The sequence below is a fragment of the Electrona antarctica genome, assembly GCF_951216825.1.
Source record: "Electrona antarctica genome assembly, chromosome: 4".
NCBI classification, from domain to species: domain Eukaryota; kingdom Metazoa; phylum Chordata; class Actinopteri; order Myctophiformes; family Myctophidae; genus Electrona; species Electrona antarctica.
This window is the reverse complement of record NC_136809.1, coordinates 43,209,453-43,225,834: the sequence shown is the minus strand read 5'-3', so window position 1 is coordinate 43,225,834 and position 16,382 is coordinate 43,209,453. Positions and strand designations below refer to the sequence as shown.

Below are 16,382 nucleotides of genomic sequence, written 5' to 3'. Positions count from 1 at the left end.
GACCAAATGTGCTGACCTGTGATGACGGCTATGGCCGTTTTCCTCCCAAGGAGTGTTTTTTGTGCAAAACTGATGCTTGGAATGGATTCAGAATCATGAAAACCCCCTAGTTTCATATGTCACATGCTACTTAAAGAATTTGGACTTTTTTGCCTTATATAGGATGTTAAGGGTAACGATTTAGTTCCCAGATTTTCATAGATTTCTCTTACTATATTATCTGTGAGTGAGTTCTCTTCTATCATTATAGAACTTAGAAGCCTCATCCAGTTTGGTGACAGATTGCTGGTAGTGTGGTAAAAAAATAAAAAAGGTGAAATGTACTATTCATCTGAGGATTGCGCTGCCTGAGGCAACCACTGAACAGTGACAACATTTGTTACTGTCAACTGTACTATATAGTATACTATAACACATTCTCTACGGGCCCTCATTCAAGGTGATTTTCACTTTCTTTAATTTCATGCCAATATTAATTAATTAATGTAGGCATCAACATTTTTCTGTTTAGACTAATCTTACAAGAGAGAGAGCTATTGCGTGCCAATGCACCAGGGTGGTAAGATTTATTTCAGATAGGTCAGTGAAGACAGATGGGCCTTGCGGCCATAGGAAGCAGTCCAGCTGAGCACTTTTACACATACTGTATGATAAATTAATGTGAGTAAATCAGATTGTGAGTATTTAAAAACGGCTTATATTTGCGAGACATGGCCAAAGCATTTCCGGGGGTCCCCAGCCAAAAACCTTGAGAACCCCTGGTCTATATAATATGGATTTATAAATTATAAGGTTTTAAGAAAATATTGCGTGTTCAAAAATATCTTCATATCGTATTTTTCTTTAAAAGAAAAATAAATCAATTAGGGAATGTACTATGTACTATGTACTGTGATGACAACATGGACTGGAAGGGGCTAAAAGACATCAAATGTTTCTGGATCAGGCCTCAAGGCCCTTTCAGACACGACACACTATACAGCACACACTTTGGGGGAGTTGCGGAGGACAGAGCAAAATAAGCAGTTTTCAAAACTTTTAGTGGGACTACTACATAATAAAATGCTCTGTATGATAATTATACGTCTTTACCGCATTACCTCAATTAAGACACTTTAATGGGTGTGTAGATCTATCACAGGGAACACATAACAAATCTAAGCTAAGTTTGTTTACCATACTGTAGGCTAACCTAGTCTTGTGAAGCCAGACAAACAGAGATTTTTGCCAATCATAGGGAATCCTACCGTAAATGCAAGGTAGTTGCTGCAATGTTGAGCGAAGTGTATTGAGTTAAAGACAGACTTGTAAGTCTAAGGCAAACCCTTTTTTAACGACTGGTAAAACATATTTGACATGCCTTAGTTCTTGGGTGGAAACATGTTTCCAAGATATGATTTCCTCCTGAGGTCTTAATACAAACAAACATAATGTCATATGTTATGTCATATACTTGAGGAAATTCAGATACACACATTATCATTTCCTCCATTTTGCCTTCCATATTGGAAATAATGGGTTAATTGCGCAGTCGTGCCTCTGTCCTATTGTGTCTGAAAGCCCCATTAGTCAAAAGACAAGAGAAGCAATAAATAAAAGAAAATTTGCTAGTTGACTTTTCAAGAATTAACTCTACTCAAACGTCCTCTTGAGGTTGGGCATAAGGAAATTCCTCTTGACAATCATTGTTTGTCCCTCATATACCCTGTGTCCCTCTGCTACCAAACTGCCCCATTTAATTCCATTAATTTACCCCCCTGTCCTAAACCCCTGTACCCCTAAATTACAGCACCTCCCTTCTAATCCCGCTTTATCACAGCTTTTTTCTATTTCTATCCCAATTTCTATCTGCCAGTACCCCCCCCCCCCCTTCCCCTTCATCACAGCTCATCCCGTGCACTCATATTTTCCAGTTCAGACTGCAGGACGTCAGAGTTCTGAGCCTCGGAGCTCAGCACCTCCTGCTCCTGGGTCTTCCTGGACTTGGCTCGGTCCCAGTCTGTGCGGACCGACTCGTTGTCCCAGACTACAGAGGTCTCTGTGTCGCTGATGTAGCCGTCGTCTCCTGTGTAGTGGGTTGGATACACCAGGAGCGGCTCGGCGGAGAATGCACGCAGGTCCCGCTGCTCAAAGTGTTCCATGTACTCCGACCTGGTGAAAGAGACAAGCCTGTTGTTAGTTGAGTTAATAAAGAAAAAACAAAAAGGATAAGGAATAACGGAGGAATAAAGAGGCAAAAACTAAATTGAAAATGATATATAAAGCGGTAGAAAAAGAGGAAGAGCAGAGAGTGGGTGTACTCACACAGGATGTTTATTGTACATAACAGGAAGGAACTCATCCACCGGAAGCAACTTCAACAGGGGCTCTGCCCTAAGGAGCTTCTGGGCACCTTGTAATGTTATCATATAACCCAGAGTCCAATAAGAATAATCTGCCTCCACCAGATTGCGTATTTTTGGAACAGATGTTTCCGGGTGCTCCACTTGCATCCGCTTCCTCCCAATGTAACTGTGTTGAAGAGTTAAAAACAGAGACTTATCAAGAGACAGGCAGGCAGAACCATGAAGACAGCTAACGCTACTACAGAAATAATCAAGTCTTTCCTTGTAAGTATGGGCGTCTGCTTTTGAGGGCGACACTCACATGAGGTCCCAGTCCAGTTTGTGCTTGGTCACCTCATACAACAGGTTTTGGAGACGTCGTTTGAAGAACACCTCGAAGCGAAGGTCATCTTCTATGACCAATGAGGTGTGGAGACCACGATCTACAATCTATATACACAGACATATACACATTTGCCATACCATCTAAACTTAAGTTGATCACAGAGCTTCTTTCACTATCAATATTGGTATGTTCCTTAATATATATACCACGTCTGCATTAGTATTGCCAAATTGCTCTCACAAACATGCAATTTTTGCTATTTTTCTATTTTATTTTCATTGGGGTCAAAACAAAAAGGTATGCCAAGAAGCTTGTGGCTTGCCTGAGCAGCTCACCTCCTTCCATATGTTGTAATGGGAGAGGAAGCAGCCAAGCTCGCCTTTGGAGAGCGGCCGACCGTGGTAGGGGTCCTTGTAGCCTGGTAGCATCGCAATACCCATTGTCTCGATGTCACTTTTATTCAGGGCCCTGCGAAAAGCCAAGTGGAAAACCAGGCAATGAGGTGAGGAAGGTGTAGGAGATGTAAGTAAGGCAAGTTAATTTGAGGACTGTCATTTTGCTCTTACATCATACAGGGTGGGGTAGCCCACACTCACAATTATGATGTAAGAGCAAAATGGCCAAAAAGGATGCAGGTACTATCTATGCCAAGTTAGTCATTCTTTATGACTTTTGGACAAATATCAGAAATAATGTACAGTATATATTTGGTTCAATCTATAGTGAGTTGTACAGCGCACAATAAAGGTGAATAGAGTGATGTCATATATGGCCTTTGTTCTGGCTGGACTGCATTGAAATTTGATTTGTCACAAAACACTGAATGTAGAAAGAAAGCATCTATTAAACAGGGCTGTGGAGTAATGTTTCCTCAGGGGTAGTAAGGACAGAAACATCTAACATTATACACTGGAAAGGTCAAAAGGTTGTTTTCAGTATTAGTTGCGATCGCAGGTCGCATTTACTATGAAAACATGCATTTCACGTCAGTTGGTTGGTTGGTTGGTCCGTCACCCCAGGCATGACCATATTGTGTATTTGTGACATCATGTGACATGGGATGGAGATCCCTGATGTCATCAATATTAAGCCTATATGGGAATGCCCATATATGGAGATCCCTGATGTCATCAATATTGGCCAGCAACTCTACATCTAACCTCAAACCACAAACCCTTAGATCTCCAAATATGGAGCTGACCTGTTATGACATTCCATATGTTGATCCTTCCCCATCCATCCTTCCTCTTCGATGTCTCCCTTTTGATACCTGTCCATTTAAACTGTAGACGGGCCTGCCCCAAAGTTATTTTGGCAGCCGGCGAAAAATAGAGTTCTCAACAGGCCCGAATATTAAGGCCGGGCCCTACCTGGGCCCTCATTAAACCCTGTACACTCAAGACACTGCCCCCGCTGCCACACTAGAGTTCTCATCAGGCCCAAAAATTAAGGCCCGGCCCTACCTGGGCCCTCATCAAACCCTGTACACTCTCAAGACACTGCCCCCGCTGCCACCCTTAGATCTCCATATATGGAGCTGACCTGTTCTGACATTCCATATGTTGATCTGACCTCATCAAACCCTGTACACTCAAGACATGCTCCATATATGGCCAGTACAGAATTCATTTCATACCTTTATACTGTATGTTTACCTTGTTATCGGCATAGCCCTGTTTTTCCAAATATATGATATGAGTGAAGAGAGAAATGAGGGGAGATGGTAAGTAAAGATGAAAAACGTACTTGCCATCCACAGCAGCAATGACCTTACAGCTGACTTCTTGGTCGTATAATGACCTTAGCATTCGTTCACGCCGGTCCACTCTCTCTACCAGGTTTATCATGAATACCTAAACACACACAAGTAAAACTGGAGATGATGATGTACACAGTATCATACTGTATGTGACGGCCCTCCTGCTTCAGTAGGAGTATTGGTTTTAGCCTATATTTTATTTTATAATAATTACGTTGATATATTTTTTTTAAAGCCTGAAAAAGCCTTTTGTGATGATGAAGGCTGCAGATTCTACCAGTGTCAACAAGTTGGAAGTGGAACGTTTTCAAATAAAAATATATTCAATACATGTTCAAGCCGTTTATGTTGGGATATGGGCCGACATTTCAATAAAGGTGCATCCCTAGTTTTGGAATAAAGATACATTGCTTTTTCAAATTCAGTGTTTATAAGCCTTTTTCAGAAAGGGCTAATGACTAAGAATGAGATCATATCGACATTGGTTCATATTGTTTATCGTCTGTAAAAACAATTGATTATAACGGATAATCTATTTCGGCCAGACCTGGTGTCATCCCAAATTGTTTCACATAATAACTTACTCCATCTACCATAACTTGCCAACTCGGGCGGCATGCTCGATCATTGGATGCACAGTGTGGGCACTCACATGCCTATGGCTTGCCTGCCTTGTTTTCAAGTGATTTTAAAAGTCATGCACTGGTTCCTGTCCCCTTGTTTGTCTGTTATACTGCTGCAGTTCCCTGGTGGACTGTAATCAGCACAACTGGGAACACCTGGCCAGTTTCCCAGGGGTATTTAAGACCTGGCTGTTCCAATTCGCACAGCTTCTGCCACTTATTGAGCCCATTGCACTCACAGAGTCCATTTTCTTTCCACAATGAGATGACCTCCTGAACACCTACAGCGAAATTAAATTGCTGTCTGACAAAGGGCTGCGTCATTTTGTTTTCCCCAATCTAACCCAGTTCGAGGCCAACATTTGTTTTCACCGGATGTGTTAAAAACTAATAGGTGCAAGATTGCTTGCGACTTGTGTGCAAAGAGCTTCAGATTAGCATTATAGTATACCCCAGTTTGCATTCATCATCCAAGCACACATCCATCTGCTGACACACTGATTGACACACCTCATAGCTTTAGTAGGCTATGGTTTTGTTTTTGCCAACCAGTAATTTGACATTTGAGCAACAAGAGATGCTTACGTTGCATTTGGAGCATGAGGAATGGAAACAACGAGCAGAAATTGAAAAGCATTTGGCATTGGAAAAGTATGCAATAAAAGGTGTTGCAGCACTGCAAACGTGAGTGTGAAATTGTTGGCAGATGATACTGCACAGTCGGGCGGTTCCTTGTTTTGCCTGAAGTTGCCAGAAGAGGGTTTTAATATTCTGGGTAATTTGTGGTTGTTGACTAAATTTCATGAGAAGGATCCAGGAATGTTTTTCTCCTGTTTGAGCCTTTGGCTGATACAGTACGTGTGAATGTGAATGTATGTGGGTCTGTACAAAACAGCTTACCTCATCAAAACCCAACTTGTCTGCCTTTTTGGGAGGAACAGACAGAACACTGGATGGTTCCAATGGGGGATTATTCACTGCAAGAGAGAAACGGAGGAGTTGATATCTTCCTGATCACTGAGTCTGTGATCACACTGTAGGTCAGATATGTGATCTTATGTATACAGAAGAGGTCAACTGTGAGATTCAGGGAAAGATTGGTCACAGTTCTGATATTTCTGAAGTCTCCTCTGAACACCTCACTCACCCATGATCTCCAACTGTGTGTGCAAGAAGCTCTCTGCCTCATCCTGCAAGGTATTATGGGAGCGTATTGGGACTGGGAAATACCCATATGTTTCTCTGTTGCATACATACATCTGTACATCTGACAAAGAAAGACAAAGGCCAGACAGAACAGGTTAACGCACCTCAGCAAAGACATGCATTCATGCACGGAAACATACAGGTACAAAATGCACGAGCAACAAGCAAGTGTCCCTTCCTTCCACTCCCATCACCTGCCATGCGCGCTGAGTATGCAAAGATGATGACATCATCCAGGGCCCAGTTGTACTCTGGGTGAGGAGGGTAAAAGGCAAGCTGCTGGGAGGCCTCTTTACGCAGGTCGACCAAGAAGGTGGAGTGGACCATCGGTACAGCAAAACAACCCAGACGCTCCTGCTTACGAATGGGCATGTAGGCTGCCGTACGCTTGTAGTAACCCTGCAGGTAATGCACACAAACAAAGACATGTCTTAAAGAGAAAATTCACACTTTAACAATCTTTAATTTAGAAATAAATGTAGACATGTCCCAAGATGCATGTACTGTAACTCATGTTCACATGAATAAAAGTGGTGACGGGCAACCTGCCAACCAGCATTCACACAGAGAACCTACATAGCGATGGGGCCCTTTCCATATTCTGCAAGTGATACTTAAATTTTCCTCAAGGATATTATAAGAGTTTGATTGCACAATGTCATGCATCTTTTTGCGGGACTGCGACTACCCATTACTCCGACTACATGGCTTTGGGTGCGGTTAGGGATAAGGTTAGTAATGCGGCGAGTTGGACCAACACACCGTCAGAATAATACTTTCCTGTTTCTCTATGATTAGAGTAGTAGTCTAATCTAGAGTATGTGAATGGTAAATCTCCCATTTTGGAATAAAACACTTTAAAGCAGGGGTATTCAACTAGATTAGGCAGGGGGCCACAACTGTAGGATGATTGTGTGTGGGGGGCACAGTAATTTAAATGCGCAGGATAATATACTGTATGTCTATACAGGTATATGCTTCCTTAGAATAGATGTAGACTTATTTGATAAACATAAACATCATTGCCTTTACATTAACGAGCATCAGCGAGCACCAGCGGGACAACCGAGAGTTGCAGAGATAAGCAACTAAGTGACTGGAGTCTGTCTCATTTCTCTCCAAAAACCCTTGAATATGATGGAATCTGATTATGAATTCCTGTCATTATGGTAATCTCACACTTCATATCGCACACACCATACCTGTAACTTAATAATAATATGTTGAAAACCCCTGCTTCAAAGCCTGTGTACATGGTGAACACCGCAAAACAATACAATGCATCTTACCTGTGAAGTCATGCCACACCAGTAGTTGGAGTAAGCAGCTCTGGACTCCAACATGGGAGCTACGATGGTTTTGTTCTCTTTCATCAGCATCCACAACACATCTTCATTGGTCAGCAGATTGTCACAATCAGCCACCTAACATGTAGGACAGAGGTAAACGGATCAATGTGTGCAACACACACACACACACACACACACACACACACACACACACACACACACACACACACACACACACACACACACACACACACACACACACACACACACACACACAAATGCAGCATGCAGTAAAATATACCAACCACTGAGGGAATTACATAACATTCAACATGGCTTGATCACAGAGCACACTGGGCACAACCAAACTATTCCTTCTAATTAAACAACCTACTATTTGACATGACCCATTGACCCAGGCTGTATTTACATGTGCAGTGAGCTATTCTCTACACTGGCATCTATGTATTTAGGAAGACTACTGTTCAGTGTCCAGAGAATCTGCGTTTTTCCAGTGGTTCAACCCAACATTTAACCCCATGTTTGTCTTATTTTTTACCACCAAAAATAAGCACTGTTTGAATGAAGTCGACAGCTTAGTCATTATGTTTACGGTCGACTGATAGTTTCTTCAGCCATAATGTTCGCTCCAATTAATTTCAGTTTAGTTGTTACTCTTCACATGGAAAACCCTGCTAAATGCCCACAGCATATTATCTGCCTAAAAAAATCTATATCCTGATACCTTTTAACTTTCATGTTCTCACAGTATTTGGCACGGCAGCAGAGATGAACCATGTACTTTGCTGTGCACCTTCATTCACCCCAGATCTGACTCATTTTGGTTGCCATTACGTCTAGACTAGTAACACCCTTAGGCCAAAAGTCACGTTGTAACTTTTATTTTTTAAATAATCATGCTACTATATTCTATTTCACTTAAAGCTTTTGCTGTTGTTTACAATGTGTTGATCATGCAGTTAATACACAGTGTACCGGAACAGGTTTACTTTGTTTTGTTTTTTTACTGACTGTAAGAACACAGCAGTCCACAGATGTGGACGATACCATCACACATGCATGTGTGCATCCACAGTGAGTATCCAGTACTGCATGTGACCAAGATATTTATTATATACTGTACAGTACAGGTATAGTCATGCAAATTATATGTATATAGAAAAGGATTACAGTCTCACAATCTACGCTTATAGAGAGGCCATTTTATTTTCGCAACATCCAATCATACCCTAATTGGAATCCCATGTTGAGGGGCCTCTTTATAGGGGGAGGGCATAGTGACGCGTTCGGTAGGATTTTGGCTTATTTGGGCGCCATCTTTCTGCCTACATGTAGGCTAGTAGGATGCTAGGCTACTTGGCTGCCAGTCTGTAGTTCGTAAGTTTGCTTGTCAATGACACTGGTGTGTACACTTTCACTGCAGTACACCATCTTCCACCATCGTCTACTATCTTTGACATGTCACAACTCACAACTACTCTATGGCTCTGGATCGACGGTGGTATTATTATTATTCACCGTTAGAAAATGTTCGGGTGTTCTGATCTGATAGCTGCCTCCCCTCCCCTCACGTCAAAACAGTTCTCAATGTTTACATCTTACTTGACGAGAAGACATGTGGACATATCCTATTATCCTTATGGAACCAGGGAGAGGGGGAAAACACCACGAGAGTGACGAGTGATATAAACATGTGTTCTCTCCGCAGTAAATAAATAATCTGTCTGTATGCAATCTGACCATTATTATTTTGATTACACCGTCATGCTCGTTTGAGGACAGGTAGAGAGCAGAGCATACATGTGTTTGGGAATGTTGCTGAAGGTTATGTTATTTTGTCAGCTGACACCCAAATCAAAGAAACCATACAGCGTGTATTTAATTATTTGATATCTCCGACGCACTGCAAGGCTACAATGGAAGCATAATTCTGACGGCCTGCGGTGGAATGGACAAGTTAGAGTATAAAAACGGACAGGGCAGACCAATTACTGTTGTGGATCAAGGTTATGTTATTTTGTCATCTGACACCCAAACCATACAGTGTTTATTTAATTTTATATCTACAATGGTATATGTCTCCACAGTGAGGCTGGAAAATATAGCCTAGCAGCCTACTACTATAGCCTACTAGCCTACTGGTAGGCAGAAAAATGGCAACCAGAATAACCCGTTCTGAGTGAAACTCCTCCCTATGCACTGGCCCTATAGAGTGCATAAATATGAATAAAGTCAATGGTTTAATACTATACAATGTGTACTGTGCTCAACGTTTGAATAAATCATTGTTTTGCGCAACAAAGTGTTCAGAGACTGCAGACCTAGCTATATTTTTATATTATTTGTTTGTTCTGCACCTGGACTTTGAATTGGATGTGATTGCAGTATCCGATTGCCTCCTCTATAAAGCGCACTTCCAAATCTTCACTTCTGCTCATAGGGGTCACCACAAACACAAACTCTATTTCCCCCACAGCATCTTTGTACCTTTTACCCCATGACTGACACAGCCCTGGGTAGGCAACCATGCCTGGCAGAGATCAGCGCGCCAAGGAGTGCACTTTTCTAGTTATGACTATTTTGATCTTCTTATCTATTTTGTCTACACTGTGGAGGAGGCTCTAGGAACAAGAATTTAACTGTCTGGACTGTTGCCATAGCTGTATTGTACTGTAAGTGCATAACAATAAAACCATGCTCTAAATCTGGCACATTGCTGAGTCATACAGTATATTCTTCGGCATTTGTTCTGTATTTGTTTTGGTCTCCTTTGCAGGATTTGCTCAGTTATTATTTGCAATCACTGAATAATCTAATGCCATAAATAGGATAACTCATAAACCAACTAAGTGGAAAAAGCGGCACTCCAAAATATAAGATGCAAGACTGGCTCAGATGCAATTCTCGTTTATTTGAGAACAGACGCGTTTCGGCAGTAGCCTTCTTCAGAGCACATTAAAAAAGTTACATTTGAAAAATGAAATAGGATGTTTATAGTTTTGACGCACCAGGAAGTAGTCTGCCCATATCTCACGGGCAGTGTCCAGTGCTGCCTGACGAAGCTTCATAACCTGTTCATAGCGAAGATTAGTCCATTGTTTTGGCCCGGCCTCATCTTCATATCCGCTGAGGAACACAAAATTAGAATCAGATTTTTGCAGATACAGTATGAGTATGAACTGGTGGGTTGCTCATAATACCGTAGGTCACATTCATTAGATATCAACAAATTAAGAGTTTTTAGAAAGGGGAGGAAAATGAGCACAAATAGAATATTAAAATGTGTCATGACTCATGAGTAAATAATTAAACACTTGTATGTATGTATGAACATACACTATGTATGTATGTGTGTGTGTGTGTGTGTGTGTGTGTGTGTGTGTGTGTGTGTCTGTGTGTGTACTTCACCTGGGCTCTTCTAGCGGTCTCCATTCCACATAGTGGTAGAAGTTCTGCACATTAATGAGCCAGTCTCTCAGGATGGCTGTGGTGTTATCTATGTTGTGGTCTGTTGCCACCCTGTGGACAAAAATAAGGCAAATGCAGTGATGGGGGGAGACACAACAAATGGAAAAGGATAACGGACGGACGGACGGACGGACGGACGGACGGATGGACAGACAGACAGACAGACAATGAATGTCAATGCAGAATCTGTGGTGCTCAAAAACATAGATACACAATGAGGCAAGACAAGAATTCAGTATGAGAGATTTTACTCGTAGTAAGGAGCCAAAACTTACATGACATAATACAGTATCAATGCAACGGAAACCCAGTCTGGCTCAAAGAACAACAAGGACTTAGAGCTTTGTATACCAGGGATGCCCACACTTTTTGGACTTAAGAAAAGTACTTTTAAAATGACCAGCTCAACAAGATATTCCCATGGAATGGAAGTAGGTTTTCGGGTAATTTGCCATACACATTTTCATATAACTTTGGTACTGACGTGTGCGTGCAACACTTGAAAACAAAGCGTTGCATTGGGGGTTAGGGGAGCTGACCATTTTGATGTCAATCAAGTCACCTTAATTCAAGTAGCAGATGGTCACAGGTTTTGTGATTTTGTTTATACATATTTTAATTATTTTTTTAGAGGCATGTCATGTGCTGATTGTGTTCTACCTGCACAGCCTTTGTGATCTACTAGTAGATCGCAATCTACCACCTTTTAGGCACCCCTATACCTTTCAAAAGCTACTAGTCTTGTTGCATGTCACATGAGAACCTGTTGATTGATTAGGTCAGATATGAAAGACAGCGGCTAATAGTGGCTATAATCCTAGAACAGTGCTAGACACAACTGAGCACACAGTACCTGTAGTAAGAATAATGCTTTCAAGCCGAGATGCAAATCTCGCAAACGTAGGTAAGGAGAGAACTATAACTATTATAACTATAACTATTATTATAACTATTTTAAGTTAATTTAAATGTTCACATCCAAGAATTACTTTGACAACAGACAGAGAGATTATACAAGTATAAATCACAAATAGGCCTATTAGCATGCACCTTTATCAGGTGTGCCACAAACAATGGGAGGAATTTGTTCAGAATTATGGGATGATATTCGGGGCTTTTCATTGCTTTCGTGGGGCTGTCATCATTGCATATTAAGCGTGAACAGAGATGAACAAAGGACAAAGGGGTGTGTGTGTGTGGGAGGGGCTGTTCTTTCTTTGCTGTCTGTGTTATCATAAGAGCTCTCTCAGTACTGCTAGATATGTGTGTAAGAGAACAAGAGTGACAGAGAGCGGGGGGTAGAAAGCGAGAAAGAGAACGAGTAAAGCCCACTTTATATTTCCCCATATACCTGTGTAGCTCACTGTTATAACTGATGTTCTACTAAAAACACCACACATCGAGTTATTTGCCCAATCTTACGACAAAGTATGAATCACTCAGAAATGGCTCCAGCCCTGAATATATACTGAGTGTTTGGCAGCCAGCGTGCTGCAGGTATTGGTTTAGCATCTGGCTGTGCTGTGCTGTAACATGGAAATACTGGACCAGCACCTATATGTGAGAACATCCATCTTTCTCTCTTTCTCTCTCCCTCCCTCTCAGTCAGAGTGATAGTAGTGAGTGAAAGAGATTTATAGCATGAAATATTAGCCGTTGCCGGCGTGCCAATGATGGCACCACGCCTTGATGATAAAAGAATAGCTGGGGGAAGACAGAGAGACAGATGAAAGAGTATGATTTAAGGTATGGTAAAATATCGTCTCATGGGAAGGTGAGCGCCACAAGTCTACAAGCCCTGCAGCATCATGCAGCACACGTTGTGTGAATGTACACGTGTGTGTGAACATTTAAATATAAAGATGTACTGTATATACTAAAAATCACACCCGTGTGAACTGAGTGGTGTAAGGTCTTATATAGACTGATCAGCTGTGGTCTGACGTAATGTCTGACGTAATGAAATCACACCCGTGTGAACTGGGTGACCATAGCAACCATGCTCATTTTTTGGTACGAACAAACTAACAAAGCCAGTTGTAGGAGTGGTTTACACCACTCAACAAAGCCAGTTGTAGGAGTGGTTTACACCACTCAAAAACAAGGAAATATCTCTTACACTCTCTGTAATGTAAGTATGTGCACTGTGCAGAGAGAGAAACACATGCTAATGAAATCTAAACTAAATCTAAATTCAAGCTGTTTCTACCAAAAGAGGGTATAGCAACTCAGGCAGTGCGATTTGAATAACGGTAACCTCATAATTTACTCAAGACATTCCAGTGTACTGGCCATCATCAGTCTGTTGATAAAATGATGGCCTCAGGCCTACAGTATAAACATTAGAGAAAATTATATAGGGCTTTCAGGCATGTTTAAATAAAACTAGAGCAGTGCACGTGGGGCCTCTACAGCGGTGCCCGTTGGGCACTGGCCTACTTGGAACGATGCAAGTTGGAAATGCATGCCCACCCAGATATTTTGTCTGTATCCCTTATATGCCCATATATGGAGTTCTTTGTCAGGCATGCCCAAATATGGGGTCTATGCAGACGTCAGAATGATGTCAGAACAGGCCAGCTCCCTATATGGACACTGGGCAGGGGCCCTGTCCAGACCCGGGCAGAGGCCATTTTGGGGCGGTTCTGGACAACCGTGGGTCCGACCGACTCGACACCGGCCACTGCACCCCCTGTGGTGGTGTGGAGCGCGTGTGTCGAATTTGAAGTCGGTGGAGCGAACGGTTCTCGAGTTACGTGGATTACACACGTACGTACAGACATGCAGACAGAGACTTGGTGCATTCATAGATAGATGTAACTATAAGCAATAAACAAAAAGCACACCCATGTGAAGAAGTGAGGGGCGCTCTTATCATCATACATCTCTTTCGGCCAATCACAATTTGCGTCCTCACTGTTGTCTTCAATGTTTGTTGTTAAACAAAATATTTGTGTTTACACAAACTCTCAAAGCTGGACATAGACGCCCCTCAAAAACAAGACTCCTCCATACATAGCTGTGTCACTGAGTTACATCGTAAATAGATATCATATCATATCATAATCAAGCTAGGTTTGAATTCCGAAACATCAAGGGGGCCTAAGGATACAAAATACACATGTAGTATGCAACTGTAACTGAATGTTACTCAGTCACATAGGCTATATAAACTTGTGACTGTTTATATAGCCAGGTCCATTTATTACCATATCTGAAATACCGTTACACAGCTCCCAAGAATCTACTTCACTTTCTCGAACTTTCCTGTCAAACAACACCGGGTAGGCTATGTTTGTTTGGGAATGGCAGGGAGAAGAAGGGGATGTGGGAAGAGGGAAGAGAAGAGGGAGGGGAACGAAGAGAAGGGGAGGGGAATGGGGATGAGGAGGCAGAAGAAGGGCCGATGAGAGAGAGAAGCCTCTGTGGCTGAATGGAACTTTTTGGACACGTCTCTGCTCGCACGCCAGCTGGCCTCCCCACTCTAGAGGGAATGCGTGATGAAATTCCCCGCCATACCCCAATATCACTCATTGGATGTATCTACTATTATATTAAATACATTAAATGGCTCATCCGGTGATAACTGATGCGCGCGTACACGAGGCACGGACACAAACGCGGGCGCACGCACGACGTTCTACTCCCCTCTACCTGTCCTGTGCTTAGAGTATGGTCCTGTGCTGCACTACTGCCTGTCTTGCCTGAGCAGCAATAACAGTTTTACCATTCAAGTTCAACCAAAATGTCCTGTGTGTTGCGATGAGGGCTAGAAAGATGCGACGGACTCACCACAGAGCGATGCGGTCCTTCGGGTAGTTGAGGCGCTCTATGGCACCGAGAAACAGCGGCAGGGAGTGCTCCGAGTTGCGGCACACCAGCGCGATGAGAACCTGGGGAGCGAGGAGCGGAGACTCGGGGCTCCACCGCTCCTCAGTGAAGTAGCCGCGGATCCACCGCGGGGACAGAAGCGACAGTAGGAGGACAGGCAGCAAGGAGCTGACCCGGTGCATGGCCGGGGGAGAGACACTCACCGCCGGGCACGGACTGATCAGAAGGACCGGGTTCAGAGAGAGAGACGCGCAAAGATGTTACCGCCGGCCGGGGAGCCCTTCTCTGTGATTTGTATTATGCCGACTATAAAAGACGTCTGGGTCAAACTACGCGAAGGGGGAGTCGACTAAATTAAAGGGCAGGGCCAGGCTTGTTTAAAGGGACCTCGCCTATCCACACGCTGTAAACGTGTAATAATCCACATATTCACTGTAAATGGGATAAAGTCAGTGATTATTCGGAATTATCACGTCTATCAGTAAATATGTAAAATGTTTAATTGTCTATTAAATAAATTTAGCCACTGTCACTGTTTGACTTTCTGCCTGATTTATGTTCGGACGTTCGACAGTGCAGCGCACTGAAAATTGCAGATCTACAAGCTCACAAGGCATCGCTTCCTCCGTGTTGTGAGCATGTAGATCTGCTATTTTCAGCGCGCGGCACCGCCGTAAGACGAAGTATCGATCGCTTTCTTTGCTGAGATTTGGTTCTCTCCTTTAAGAATAGCACAACTGTCCATTGGAATCTTCCAGAAAATAGACCCCAACACTTACGTCTACCTGTCATATGTTGAACTGAACTTAACTGAGAAAGAAAGAAAGAAAGAAAGAAAGAAGAAAATCGTGTCAGTTGTTAGTTATTACATTGACACAGCAATGTTCCTTGGAATGAAACATTTTAAAAGTTTCTTTACATTTTATTGACAATGCCTTAATTGTACATTTCAGTTGAAACAACAGAAACATAACAGGTCTCTGCTGAAGGAGAGATAGAGAGAGGGAAAAACAAACAGTAACCACCACCACACTGCAATGATAAATCATCAGTTTATAAACCAAGTTGGCATCCAAAGATGCATAATGCAATTGTTTTTGGCCATAGTTTTTGGCAGCTTCCCTCATCATAACAGTATTCTTTCATGAGCCCATGGATTTCAGATTAGGACTTGAATTACCCAATTTTATCTTGTGTTGACAGACATTTAGACTATTTCAACATTTCAGTCGCAGACTCGCAGTTGATCAAAATAGATATTCTCCTACATCAAGCAGCAGACTTACATTTTTAGCTCAAGACACGGACAAATTAGACGTTTGTCCGGGAGTCCGGGACCCAAAGTAGTGAAAATAGCAGATCTACAAGGCAAGCGCAGTCATAACGCATCACACCGTTGTGAGTTTGTAGATCCACTGTTTTCACTACTTGGAATTTATTTTATTTCTTCATGCAATTATACTTTAAAAATCATTGCAATTGTTTTTTTTGGGGGGGAATATTTTTATAATTTGT

At 42.3% G+C, this 16,382-nt stretch overlaps 1 protein-coding gene across 1 annotated transcript; it reads right to left on the bottom strand.

Annotated features, from left to right (window-relative positions):
* Positions 1-220: 220 nt before the first annotated feature.
* On the bottom strand, positions 221-15,258 carry LOC306921420 (procollagen galactosyltransferase 1-like). The gene is made up of 12 exons (XM_079498545.1): positions 14,829-15,258; positions 10,977-11,087; positions 10,577-10,694; positions 7,548-7,682; positions 6,453-6,657; positions 6,200-6,319; positions 5,953-6,029; positions 4,417-4,523; positions 3,006-3,138; positions 2,647-2,774; positions 2,305-2,511; positions 221-2,151 (listed from the first exon to the last, which is right to left on the bottom strand). Exons 1-12 carry the CDS (start codon positions 15,047-15,049, stop codon positions 1,881-1,883), a joined length of 1,833 nt encoding a protein of 610 aa, XP_079354671.1. The 5' UTR covers positions 15,050-15,258; the 3' UTR covers positions 221-1,880.
* Between the last annotated feature and the right edge of the window lie 1,124 nt (positions 15,259-16,382).

Bases quoted from the DNA above. Each gene is read 5' to 3' on its own strand.
- LOC306921420 (XM_079498545.1), bottom strand. From the start codon at position 15,049: ATGCACCGGGTCAGCTCCTTGCTGCCTGTCCTCCTACTGTCGCTTCTG. The intron at 6,658-7,547 runs GTAAGATGCATT...CATTACCTGCAG, and splicing joins GGTGTGGCATGACTTCACAG to GGTTACTACAAGCGTACGGC. The intron at 2,775-3,005 runs GTGAGCTGCTCA...CTGTGTATATAG, and splicing joins ATTACAACATATGGAAGGAG to ATTGTAGATCGTGGTCTCCA.